We start from the raw sequence: 14402 nt of genomic DNA, 5'->3' as shown, positions 1-14402 counted from the left end.
GTTCTTACTGAATGCATAACTCTGGGTCATACAAAGCACTCTGAGGCTCTGGATGAGTTTCTTCTGTGGTTTTTGTAAGTCATTGTGCAAGCTCCTGAGATCAAGCTGGTAAAAATTGTGATGTTTTTGAAGTAGTTATTTAAAATGTAAAGATTATGTTGTAGAGTTGTTTAATATGTAATTATTTAATGTCTAATTTGTTCTTTGACATGAGAACGGTGTTATACTTGCTTAGCATTTCAAGACAGTCCTGTTATGGTGGATTTTACTCTTGATGTATCACTTTATGAATTTACTTCAGTATGTGAGACTCCATCCTGTATTCCCTGCACATGAAAGCTCTGCTGGAGATTGTCATCTCCATCTCTCCATCATCTCCATCAGCAGAATCTGATAGCATTTAATGTTCGAATGAACAGGAGTGTCTAAAGCAGTGCAGGCTGGAGTCTTTAGTTTTCCCACAGAGAATGCACGGTGATACCCAATTTACCTGCAATGTGCAAACAATATGTTTCTCTTGCCTTCCAGGAGCATTTCCATTTGAAGGAGCCGTTTCTGTTCATGAACAGAACACCAGCTTTGATGCTCTCTGTGCATTTGTAGAGTTGTTTGCTCCTCCCTGGGCACTGGTGTTCTTCAGGCTTTGCAGTACAGGTGCTGAATTCCTTGCATGGCAGTTTCTTAGCTGAAATTGCAACTCCTCCAGCCCAGCCTTGTAAAACCAGGGGTGTAGTGGTCAGTGATGCAAAGCTGGATAAAGGGCAGGGGAGTCAACATCTGTCTTCAAAATCCTGACAAATGCATCAGGGCTGCATCCTACATCGACCTTTTTAGAAGCTGAATTCCTCCAGAGTGTTTTCCCTGGCAGCTCATTCATCAAGCAGGTAGAGAGTGAATGTGTTCTTTGAAAGTATGAGCAATGGCAAGAGATGAGGTAGCCCATATAAATCCAGCGTGCATCTCTTGCTAATTTCACTAGGTTTGGAACAACAGAAAGCAAGCTGTGTTTGTGTATAGACCAAGTAAAATTTTAGCCTAAAGGATCTGATCCTTAATTAACATTTAGGAGCAGTCAGTGTGCATAAACAGTGGGTGAGAAGGGGCTGGGAAGGACCTGGAGGGGTGTTCTGGTTATCATGACTGTCCTACAGCCAGGCCAATATTGTCCAATTGATTTGAGAAATGCTGAATATATTGGTTGTTAGGGCCTTTTAGCTATTTTCTTTGAAACATACCCTTGAGAGGGAAAACCTCAGTGTTCATTTTCTTAACATTATTATATTGTCCAGGAAAGAGAAGGAAGCCAAGAAAAGCAGAAACAGCTACATTTCAGAATGTACTGGTAAACCATAGGGATGGTAAACAGACCTTTTATTTTCTAAAGGGTATTTACAATATATTTCCCACTCTCCTACTCCTGGAAATAAGTACTTTATAAATTCATCATCTGTGAATTTCCCCCATCCTCAGAAGGAAGAAGTCTTTATGAGTGTGCTTTTGCCATGTTTACCTGTGTCCTTTTCCCCACCACAGTCAGTTTGGAGACCATTGGCCAAATTCAACCATATGTGATGGAGAGGAATGAGCTCAAAGATACTGGATTCCAGCAAATTTCATGAAAACAGGCAGCCAGAATGGAGAGACTTTTATTTAGAAGGAATGGCTGAAGTGGGAATTCAGCTTTTATTGGCAAATTTATGAAGCAGTCAGTGAAAATAATGAAAAAAAAATCTTTGACCAAGGACAGTACCTTCTTGAATTAGTTTTATTGTTCATGAAATATTTTTGTTCCCTTTCCTTATGCTCAAATTCCTGCTTTTATACGAATCTGTAGCTTTGCAGTAGCTTTAAATATAGGTTCAAAAATCCTCTCCCAAAACCACCATTATTTTCTGAACTGTGTTCTCCCCTTCAAAAACAGGTTTTTGTTGGACCATGTAATGCTGTTTTAGGTAACACAAAGGGGTTTTTTTCTATCAGCTTATAGGACTTCAGGATGCTGAAGATAAAAGTCACTCTCATTTTTTTATTCACTCCTGGCTTTCTCTGTCTGGAGTTGTTTATGGAACAGGTTTTAATGGACATTCTCTGCATTTCTTGCTTCTTAATGACAGGTACGACCTGAATGTAACAGACTGGCTTTTCTGGAACTTCAGTCTTAACTAGAATATTCAAGATACAAACACAACACAAAGATATTTCCCAGAGAGGTTAGAAAATCACACATTTACTATGTTTTAGATTATTGACAACAAGCAAGATGGCTGAGCTGGAATAAAATGTAGGCAAGCACAGGCTTACAAGCTGGAAGTCCTCATAATGAAATGTCTACCTAAAAAAAAATCCTACTAGTGCTCAGTGCCTTCAAGGCAGGAGCAATACATAAGCACTTTGCAACCCTGTCACTAGAATGAATTTAGATGACACAAGATGAAGGCAGCCGTGCCCCTTTCTGCCAGAGCTTTCAGTGTAACTGATGCTACTTGTGTGAGGGATGTTGAAAAAAGGGAGAAAACCTGTGCAGAGGCCTTAACAAGCACCAGAGGGAATTTACAATGCTGCTTTTTAGAGTATAATTAATCTTTCTAGAAAGATCTTCCTGAATTTAAAGAGTATTTGGTACTTTCTACTTTTCTAAAGGCCCGAGGGATGCCCTGAAACATAAAAAATTACATATTTTTGGCAAACTGTGCTGTTCCAGATATGTAGTGTATCTTAAGCTAAGACAAAAAAATGAAAGGGGAAGCAAAGTTCTAGCTAAATCATTTATTTAGCATTTTGTTGTCATGTTTCTTTGCAGATTTTTGGTCCTTATAATGGAAAAAATGTGATCTAATAAAGTACTAATTTCAAAAAGAATATATGAAGGTTCTTATGGAGTAGCTTTTAGTTGCTCCCTTCTTTCTCTACCAAGCCATACTGCACCCAGGAAGCAAAGGGATTACTTCTACCCCCCGTGGCAGAATTTTCCCTCTTTCATCTTAGCTCTCCACAAGTCATTTACTCCAACTTAACCAAAGTCCAGTGCTTAAAATTCTGGATGGAGTAAGGCTTGAGCTACAGCACACCAAAAGTGAGTAACCTTTGTGTGTTTCTACCCATATAATGAAGACTGAAACATGTTAATAATAAGCAGCTCTTCTTTTGTTTCTTTGATCATGCTGGAAGAGGCAATCTAAAGAATTGAAAGAAACAAGTTTAGTGTTAAGAAATAAGCACTTTCGCGGGCCCCAAAGATCTTTAAATATGTGCATATTTCTCTTCTAGCTCAGAATGTGACTGAGACAGCACATGGTATGTTGCCTGATGCAAGAACTATGTTCAGTTAATACATATTGCCAAGTCTGTGTCTGCAAACAGGAGCTTGATTTGCTATGTCTGGGCTGTGACTGGTCTTACTCCTTCACAAAGGCAGCAAAATAGCAGAATAAATAGTAGAATACAGGGAACTCTTGAGCTTTTTGATCAATTTTTCTAGAACAAGGGTAGTCAAATCTAGCCCATAGGATTAAAACAGCCTGAATCCACTCTCATTTGTGACATAAACATTTTGGAATGGTCTGTCCTTTCCCAGTCCACCCACGCATGTCAAAAAATGATGTGGTTGGCTGTGCTGATGATGCCAAGGTCATGGTCAGCTCTGGGCAAGGTCTGGTTAGGCAGGGCTTTCTGAAGTCCTGCCTAGCCAGAGAGCTGTGTGTTAGACCTTTTCACTCGTGTGTTACCTCCTCAGCTGCTGGGTTACAAAACAAGGCAGCCTCTATTACACTGCTGATCTCAGATATCACTTTCTCTGTCATCTCCATTCATAGTTACATATGACATGCAGAATTATTTTCAGCTCTACTTGGCTTGCATGTAATCCAACTTTGCAGTTCCCCTCTGGACTCTGTAGATACAATAGCAGGAAGAAGCCACCTTTTGTCCCTTTGGGCCAGGAGGACATGCCAAACATCAGTGTGGATATGTTCCTGAAGACCAAACTGCTTCCTGTAAGTCTGCTCACAGACTTCATAATCCATCTGTTTTCTGTAAAATGCAGTTATTTACAGCAAAGTTCACTTCACAGTACAGTAGCTGCTGTTTCTGTTGCTATTTCTGATGAGGCTCAATATTGTCTATTTTTCATTCTATCTCAATGCTGCCTTTAATTGCCTCTTTCCAGCAGATTTATGTATTATCCCTCCCGGCTGTTCACACACAGACTTCCCCTTACTTGGCAATCTTCCAGTCAATCCGTACTACAGAGGTACTAAAACAGCAGAGCAGTTGCTGAGAGTTAAAATAAAACTGCATTATGTTGTACTACAGGGCCTACAGCTGACTGAGCAATTGGGCAACAGAGCATCTGAGACTCAGCAGAAGTTCTCTTCCTTTTCTTGATGTCTCATTTTATACTTTTGGGCAGGTACAAAAAAAGGTGGTAGAGGCTTAACAAATGTATCTTGAAATGTTATCTAATGCCTTTATTTATCACTACTCCAGGGAAGAATATGTTGGAATTAATGATTCTCTCAAATAACAAACGAAAATTGTTCTCACAGGAATCAGCTTCATAACCCTGACACTTGAGACACGTGGGGAAGCAGAGACATTCCCTGGAGAACTCCTGGGGTCATTAGCACAGCCAGGCTGACTCAGCAGTACATCTGCATGTGCCCAACTGCAAAGATACAAGGAAACTTAATGGTTTTAATGTGGTGCTCAACATAAATACACACCTATTTCCTAAATAAGTACATTCCTAATTTAAGGCTCCAGTGTAATGCACCCAGACCCCACTGCTCTGTGATTCCCAGGAGCTGTGGGTGTCCAGTAACACATGTAAACCAGCAAGGTGGGGCAGTGTCCCACAGAAGAGCTGCTGTGGTTGTGCTCTTCACCCTGCCTCACTTGGGCACAGGTGAAGCCCTCAGGCTTCTGGCAGGCTGCCACTGTAAACCCAGCACAGCTGGCTTGAGTGGAGAGTAAGGCCTCAATATTGCATTTCAAACACTGATTAGTAAAGCAGGTGATTGAAAAAAAAGGTGTTTGTTTAGCTTATGGAGATTGGAAAAGAAAACAGCTCCAGGAATCCAAAGCTGGAAATGCTACAGCAGTTGGGTACATGGGATTCCTCTGAACGAGCTTCCCTCCCTCCACCTTTGGCTGCAAGGATGAAAGTCTTTCTCAGACAAGTGCTCAACAAGCAGCTGAAATCCAGCTCAACAGAAAGCCATTCAAAAGGGTCAAGAGCAAGGATTCATGCAGCAAAGTAAATACCTGGAGATGGAAAAATCTTTCTCCATCTTTCCTCCCACATGTTTTGGAATTATTGTACCAGGAAATTATTAAATTGCACAAGTTTCAGTAATGAATGTATTGCTTGGATGGCATGGAAAATTGCTGAGGGATATGGCTTAAGGAAAATAACTTTCCAAAGTCAGTGACGAAAGATCAGATAGATGAGCAGGACCACAACTTCTATGAACTTCTGGAAATTGAACTGGTATGGTACTGAAATAGTACTGGTACCATTAAACTCTACTGCAAAAAAATTCAGAAGCCAAGTTCCTCGCTTCACATACAAGTAAGAACCTACCTGAAGGTCAAGACATTCACAAGCTTTCTACCATCACCAAATTTGGGACCACACAAATACCACAAGTTTTGAAAATGGTTTGTATCTTTTTCTGCCTTACTCCTGTTTCACCTGTCCCATGTTCATGCATACATCCAGTTATTGATATTCCTGATAATACCAAATACTGTGGTAAGGTTACTTTTTAAGCAACATCTGGAATTATTTTATCATCACAAATAAATTCTTTTGCAAAAATAAATGCTTGTTTACATTCCTCTCTCAGGATCTAAGAGAATCTACTCAAGAATAACATAGAAATGTCATACCCTCTTTTATTCTCAGAAAGCAAAATCCACCAGCTGCAAAACTATGTCCATGCTGGTACAAATTTAACAGAGTAGGTCCTGTGTTTTAACAGACCTTAAGTGGGAAGAGCATCAATGAAGTTGTAATTAAAAAAATGTGCGAAATAAATGCAACAACTCTTCATGAACAATAAGCACCTTTATTGACTGTCTTACCATTCAACACTCATTCCATTCAATCTCTTCAACTGCGGAACTACAGTCCAGTTTAGCATTCAAATAAAAGATAATGCAATTTGACTTGTACAAAAAGTGTTATACCTGGGTGGCACAGAATTAAAGTTCTAGTTAAAAAAAGCCATAGACACAAATAATCACTACCTGTGATTTGAAAATTAAGTCCTATGAGTTTCAAAGTAAAAATTAACACATATCCTCTATACAAAATTAACACATATCCTCCATATGATGTTATGCTTGTAAAAATGCCTACAAAAATGTTTGTTCAGAAGGCAGACTGGTTGGAAAGTATTTTCTATTTCACCATTTAACAAATGACATCACTTCACAAGGACTACTAGGCAGCAAAATATTTCAGGTGAATTTCACACATTAGAAGAACCCCTGACATCATCATGTCCCAATGATTTCAGTAGAGGCCACGCAGCTCAGCACTGCAAAAGAAATCTGTGTAGTACAGTCTAAAATTCAGCTACATATAATTTGTTACAAGATTTAATTCAATGCTCAGGAAATTTAAAAATCAAATACACCTAGGAGTCTAGTCATCAGATACTGGTTATTCCCATCCTTTTTCCTTGCTGCTTTTAGAATTTTATATCTGCGTTATGAAGGGCATATGCTACTTCCCAGTGTTTAAGATCTCTTCAATATTAATTAGCAAACTTTTTGAGAAACTGGAAATTTGCTTTTTATAAAGAATACTTAAATTTTTTTTTGCCATCTTCTTCTGACCTTATTAAACTTCTACCCAAGCCAATAAAATTAACAAGAGCTATTTTGCTGCAAGAACACCAGCTTATATGCCAACATGAATATGCAGGCAAATAATTTATTTTATCAAAAATTAGCACATGAGTGCAAATAAAACTTCTTCTGAAAGTCCTGGACTCTACACAGTTTAAGTTTTTCAACAGTATCCAAGAAGAAATAAAAGTCCATCTGAGGAAACAGTAAGAAAAGCTACTGAAGTAAATCCTTCACTATACATGCAAAATGGCATTTCCTGGAAAAGCAAAAATCATGTGGTTATTTTCCTTTAAATTTCCTTTTCCTGTAGGATGGAAAATTATTCCAAGAGATAAAAAACATCATCACTATTATAAAATAGTGGTGTCTCCTCATGTCAGTTGGACTTAAGTTTGTTATCAGCAAAAATTAATATGAAAGCAGAGACAAGCAATTCAGTTTGTAGCAGAAATTCTTTTATATCCATGCACCATTTTTTCTCCCTGCAAAAGAAACCCAGTGTGGGAAATGATCCTTTAAAACAAGGCCATTAAAACCAAACAAGAATAATCAATAGAGCAAGAAAACCTATGCAAAAGCAGGCATACATTACTGAGGCAGTGGACAGGGTTGTTAGGAGTTAGACCTCTGTATAGGTTCCACATGGCTGAGATCCTGGGTTTTTGCTCTGCTTGGATCAGGGCATTCTCAAAGCACAAACAGGGATTTATTTTTTATTTCCCTTCCCTGCCTGTGTTTTTAAAGGCATCAAAGATATCCAGGATGCATTGATTATTTCATAAGGCCAATACAACTAAACTTTTGCTCAAAAACTTGAGTTAATTCTGTGAAGTAACTTAGACTAAAAATGGAATAGCTCACATCAGAAAGGCAGCACAGCTCACCCTTAAATCAAAGATTTTTGCTTGGATTCAAGCTCCAGATTTCTCACTACACATAACACAACCAGATCCTCCAGTAACATTTTTCCTTCATGTGCCATAACTTAGTCAAGAAAGTCTCACTCAGTGTCCACCCTTGTTATCAGAGCAAACACTGAGTTGTGACACAGTTGCTTACAGGTGAAGGCAGATTTCACACTAAAAGGAGTATTAATTAAACAAATAAGAAACGAAACCAGGTATAATCAAAATTTTCATCTTCCTTCACTGAGGTACTTAACATATGAACACTAGCAACTATATAATTTACAAAATAAATGTATCAGCTATCTTGAGACATCAAATTATATAATTAATAAATATTCTAACAGAGTAAGATAATTAATCATGGTATAAACACAAACAGTAAATTGATATATTAATATTAATAGGCTATTTATAATTCTTGATGTGCATAAATATACAAACGGAAAAATTAAAAAGCAATTAAAGGTACTCAGTTGCTCTTGAAGTTTTATGACCCTCCAAAAGAGATGTTTTGTGGGGGGGACTGAAATCAATGCCATCAGTAACAAAGGGAACAGAGGCTCACCTTAAATCTAATTCACAACTCAACCCTGCCTGTATGGCAGAAATAGTATTTTTTTCCATAACACTATGTCCAATAAGTGTAGCTTTTTTAGTGATTTATTTTTCTACGAGCGAACTTTCTGGAGACATAGTAAAACAAGAAAGGCTCAGTTTCTCTTATCTCCTTAACAACTGGCTGCACCTTGTGGCAAGTGAGCTCAAGGAAACACATCCCTTGAAAAAGGAATGAGTGGGGTGTGAATGTGACATCTGTGAAAGGGACAAGCTTGACAGCCCTGAACACCCAAATGTTTCTTTAATTCATAAGGCAATGTGGCACTAGTTCAAAAGAAGTAACAATCTCTTCCTAGCTACACATTGTCACCTGTGATGTTCCAATACTGACACAGGTCCTTTGGCCTCTCCAAACAGGAGTTCCTTGCTTGTTTTCAAGACAGACAGCAAGTTCTCACTGTCATGTCTTCAGGCTGGAGCAGAATTGTGATTTTGTTCTACAGTGACCCTTACAAAAGAACAAAACAAAGTGAAAGCCCAAATTCTATCTGGAAGACTCAAAAATGGTTTTGGGTATTTCTTCATTTGCAGGAATTATTCATACCTGCTGAGCCAATGTGAACCGTAGTGGAGTTTCTTAACAGTCAAATTAATTAGCAAAGCCCAGCATCTGCTCCCGCTGTAATCACATCTGAAATAAATGCTAAAGAACAGTCTTCTACAATCTGTTTGTGCTATCAGATCAACTCTCCATTTCTAAAATGGAAGCTGATTTTTCAAATAGCCACCTAAATGAATAAGGTGAGAAAGAGCAGAAAACGAAAAACAGATGGTGACCATTTCTGCAGAAGAATCTTTAAGAGCACACACATTGAAGCCCTGATTTTGTTACCCAAACATTTTGGGTCACTGTCAATGAACATTTCTTGCAGACCAGAAGATACCCTTAGAGATCTTTACTGACAAGACTGTAAAAGCAAAAGTATTTAGTTACCCAAACATAAAAACCACAATTTGTGGATGCACCATTTGGGCAAAATCATCTTAGGAAAGGGAACACACACAGGATATTACCATTACTGCATGACACCCTTGATATTTTACAACTTCCACAGAACAGTTCATTCCTTAAGCCCCCAAAATGCTGCAGAACAGTCACTTAAAAATATTTTTACAGCTGGAAATCAGCATTTTTTCTGAATTTAACATATTTGTAGGTAAAGAGAATTAGCAACATTTCTTCTGAACAAAGCAGCACATTCTGTTCCCCCTGCCCCCTCCCCAAAACAGAGGCAAAAATGCAGTTCCTTTTCTCATCACACTCCCAGGCCAAGGACACTGCAGCTCTGTGGAGTGTGAATCCCTCCACACACACAACGTGGTTACACAAGTGAGGGGGGCAGCCTGACCCAGTGCTGGGGGATTCCACTCCACATGCACTTTTCCCATGTAGACTAAGAGGAAATGTAAAGTACTGTGCTGACTTAAGGCTATGTAATTTTAATGACAACGGAACCAGTAACAGAACAGAAAAAAAGGAGAAACAGATACCGCCCAAGATGCTTTTAAGAGCTTGGTTGAGATGAGGCATTCAGGATGAACCAACACTGGACAAAAGAAATTCTAAAAATCCTTTAAAGCTGTCGGACTTTCCTATCAGTGTTTTTAATGTTGACATCCAGTGTCTCTACTTTCTTTGTGAGCCGATCCAACATATCATCCTGCTCTTCTATCTCAGTCTGCAGGCCAAGAGCAAGGCTTTTCAGGCGACTCAGCCCAGAAGACATCTCATCTGTCAGGGGAGAGAGGCACCATAAGGAATCAAAGTGCCGAAACACAGATTATCTACATGGACAATATCAGGATTCCTTCTTCTCCAAAAGCCTGGGTTAGAAAATGTTTATACAATTCCTCAAGTGTGAGTGTTCCTCTGAAATAGAGGAAGCACTGGTATGTTCATAGTTGTACTGTTACCACCAGAACTGGTCACTTCCTCCTTTTTTACATTTTACATTTGGTGTTAAGCAAATGCTTAACACCAAACTGGATCTTTGTCACATGACATACCCTCTAATGCAGTTTTGACCTTTTTTAAAAAATGTATCTCATAGAAAATTTGGTACATATATTCTCTGCTCAGCATACACAGTATGCTCACTATCTCAACTGTTTTTCTTTAAACTTCATGCAGAGATTGTACCAGTGCACTGAAGATTAAAGCAGTTATTTATCATGGATGAAAAACTCCCATTTCTAGATTTTCTAAGTGACCAAAAGGTGACAATTTCATTGCATGATTGATTGGTATAAATACTTATTGAAGTTAGTAAGTTTTCCACAGCTTGTGAACAGAAAAAAATGGGATTCCACTAGCTCTTATGACCAACTATTTTTCTTTGATTTATTCCTTTCTGATTTTTTCCCAACCTCTTCTTTCTAGATCAGCTACACAGTGACACACATAAGCAAACAGGTACTTTGTCTACATGCTACAGAACAAAGGAAGGCAAACTCAGCTGAATGGTTTTAAGAAGTAATAAAAGAAATGCAGCAAATCCACAAATTAAATATTCAGTGCCTTTCAATTCTTAGCAACTTTCAACAAAACATGTACTTCAAGAGCTGTGCATTGCTTTAAATTATTTAGGTCTAAACTGATGTAACATGTATATAGTTTTGAAATGCTAATACAAGCAAATTATTTTTTTAATTATCATCACATTTTGCACGTTAACTAAACAAAAAAGTCACTTAATATCACTTAATAATTCTATCTGGCTTAGGAATCAAAAATTCTGCATTGTATGACATCAAACAGCTTCAGTTTCCTCACTCACCTAAGTTGGTATCAATTTTCTGGTGGTAAGCTCGCAGTTGTTGGTTCTTTGGGTAGGCATCACTTTGCACTGAAGAAACTAAATCTGCTTTGTTGAAGTCATGGTCTGTTAAAAATATAAAGTACAGAATATTATATTAAAATGAAAAAAAAACATGTGAGAAGAGGTTTTCAAGTTTTAGCAAGGCTGTTAAAAATTAGATTGTACACAGCTGCCAGGTAATCACGTAACCAGAGTACCAGGAGTAGTCCAAGACCATGGTCTATAGGCCAGCTCTCAAGATGAACGCTTAAGCTACAATTATTCTCTTTTGGGCTGCCGCCTGTAGTTCTGGTAAGGAGTTGGGGGAGAAAAGCAAACCGAGCCCGCAGCGCCCACCCGGGCGGGACCAAGGGCTGGGGCGGCCGGAGCCGCTCTGCCCTCTGCTGGACAGAGCTCGGCACTGCACGGACTGGGATGGGACCCGAGCCCCCAAAGCCTTCATTCCCTTACTCACACATCATCATCATCATCGATATCCTGCTGCTTTCCCACTCTTACTGTGTGAAATAACCCAGGCTCACTCGATAAACAGTTATTTAGTAGGGAAAAGCCCTCACAGAAGTTAACAGATTGAGAGGAGGAGGAATGAGGCCAAACACCACCTTCTGAGAATCAAGAAATAGATTCTGTATGAAGGCTTAGATTCCATGTCTGAAATAACAAGGAAAAAGTATCTGAAAACTATGACAAACAATGGTTAAAAGGAGAACCTCTGAGCGTGCAACATTTTGGCAAACTCAGGGAAACCCTGTCTGCTCACTGTGTGCATTCTCTGCAAATATAAGCACTGGGTGCTTTTAGCCTCTAGCAGGTATAACATCTTCACTACGGAGATAAAGATTTGAATGGAAACAATTCCCTAGAATTCAAAGCATGAAGGCTGGGATACAATCTCCAGATGTTAGGCAGCAAGGTAAGTCAGCATCTGGGCAGGCTGAAGGGTCTCTGCCTTCATCACTCTGCAAGTTTGTCCCACAAAGATGACAGGCATTCAGTGTAAAATAAAGTTAACAAACCTGAATTGTCTAACTTCCTTAAATTTGGATGGCTTTCCTGGTATTTTGACTCTTGCTCTTTACTAGATATCATTGCTTCTTTTAACCTAGTAAAAAAAAAAAAAAAAGAGAAAAATAAAGAAAGCATTACTATTGACCTTGGCATTAAAGAAAAAAGGCAGCTAGACCACCTCAGGAAACAATAGAACCAATTCCCTAGAATTCAAAGCATGAAGGTTGGGATACAAATCTCCAGGAGATTTGTCAGGAGTTTACAGGAGTTTGAAAGAACCACCAGATGTTTTATTTTCTGATTTTCTGGTGACATGTCAGAGATGCTGAGGGAGACAAGTCCCAAATAAAAAGTTTATGTCACTTACCTGCTGTTAGCATAATATTCAGGGGCTCCATTCTGCTCTGGCTTGCTCTCTGGTGGTTTGGCTTTGAAGTAGTTTACCAAGCCCCCCCAGACACTCTTGATGCTGTTGATGTGCCTTTGACTCGTTTTCAAGTCCTGGTCCATTTTATCCACCATCTGCTCCGTGCGCTTCAGAGCCTCTCCCTGCCGGACGAGCTCCTGAGGGCATTGACAGAGAGAACAGATCATAGAGGCAGGATAAACTGAGACACCAAACAATTAACACTGAAGAAGGTGACACTCTGAAGAAAAATAACAGCATTCCTTCATTTGTACAATTTATTTCTAAGAGCAAACAGCTTTTTCCCTCGCTCCCCTTCCTCCAGGGCATTTCCTTCAAGAGTTGCTTGTCAGCCGCTGCATTAAGCAGCTGTAAAATCCTCATCCCTGTGACATGCTGGGTTCTTGGCACCTACCACAAACAATCCAGCAGTTTTCTATACTAGTCTTTTGTCAAGCTGACATTTCATCTATGGCTGACCACTAGATGGGTGATATGGTGGAAACGCACGGGTTTATGGCAAGGGAATGAGCAAGCAGGAAAATTTCTAGTTATGAATGGCATCTTAACAGGGAAAGGATTCTATTTTCACCTTACTAGGATGTCTCTGATAATTTAGAAATAGAATAACCAAAGGAAATAAACACAAACAGAATTTCTTCAGACTTCAGGAGTATTTGAGTTAATTTTAGCAGTGCAAGATTTAGGAATTTTTCTATATAGAAGTACATTATTTTCTAATTCAGCAGCACAAGCACTATTCCAAAGTAATCCAAAGATTAATGCTGGCAGAAAAAATTGCCTGCAGCTACCACCAGCGCAAAACAAAGAACTTGTGTTCATATTCTTGCTAAAGTCTGGGAAATTTTAGTTGAATATTACCTTTTTCCCCCTCTCAATAAAGCACAAACACACAGACTTCAAGTTTTACCACAGGCCCTGTGTCAAGCCTGAATTCTTGATTCCTCACTTGTGATTTCCTGGGCAAACAAATCACGAGTCTGAAAGTTCACAGAAGTCCCACCAAGAACCCTCTGAGGATAAGGACTGGCTGCAGCTTGGGGATGCTCTGGGGTTAATTTAGGCAACCACATCACCCAAGGAACATCCCATTATAGCAGGTGACACAACGGACAGGAGCTGAGCCCGAGCACAAAGTGCTGAAACAGGGCCTGAGGAATGAAGGAAATGATTAATCAGGGTGAACTGAAGCACATCACAAACAACTAACAGGGAAGGCCCTGTTCATCTAACCAAGAGAACTGCTAGAGAAACTTTTTAGTCAGCTAAAATCAGTAAGAACTGCTGAAAGCGGCTGAAAACACGGCCGAGTCCCAGCCTCAGCACTGCTCAGACACACAGGCTGTAACCGGGATTTTTCCCTCAAAACCCAAACGCCACCACGCAGAAAACACAGAGACAGGTTGGCTGGAAAACCCCGACTAAAGAGGCATTGCAGGAAACTCTCCGGGGACTTTTTAGTCAGCTAAAATCAGTAAGAACTGCTGAAAGCGGCTGAAAACACGGCCGAGTCCCAGCCTCAGCACTGCTCAGACACACAGGCTGTAACCGGGATTTTTCCCTCAAAACCCAAACGCCACCACGCAGAAAACACAGAGACAGGTTGGCTGGAAAACCCCGACTAAAGAGGCATTGCAGGAAACTCTCCGGGGCACAGGGAGAACAAGACTCCCCGCCCGGAGTGGGGAGCGCAGGGGCAGCGCTCGGGCCCCGCGGCCGCTCCCGGCCCGACCCACCTCGGCGGCGGCCCCGCCGACGCGCTCG

The 14402-nt window shown here is 39.9% G+C and overlaps 1 protein-coding gene across 1 annotated transcript; it reads right to left on the bottom strand.

The window, feature by feature from the left end:
• Positions 1-6048: 6048 nt before the first annotated feature.
• SNAP29 (synaptosome associated protein 29) lies at positions 6049-12775 on the bottom strand. The gene is made up of 4 exons (XM_031057433.1): positions 12579-12775; positions 12220-12305; positions 11162-11266; positions 6049-10116 (listed from the first exon to the last, which is right to left on the bottom strand). The coding sequence occupies exons 1-4, from the start codon at positions 12731-12733 to the stop codon at positions 9959-9961; spliced, it is 504 nt and encodes a 167-aa protein (XP_030913293.1). The 5' UTR covers positions 12734-12775; the 3' UTR covers positions 6049-9958.
• Positions 12776-14402: the final 1627 nt, after the last annotated feature.

The sequence above is a fragment of the Geospiza fortis genome, unplaced genomic scaffold (genome assembly GCF_000277835.1).
Source record: "Geospiza fortis unplaced genomic scaffold, GeoFor_1.0 scaffold408, whole genome shotgun sequence".
Taxonomy (NCBI): Eukaryota; Metazoa; Chordata; class Aves; order Passeriformes; family Thraupidae; genus Geospiza; species Geospiza fortis.
Note: the sequence above shows the minus strand (reverse complement) of the source record. Positions and strands in the feature narration are given on the sequence as shown.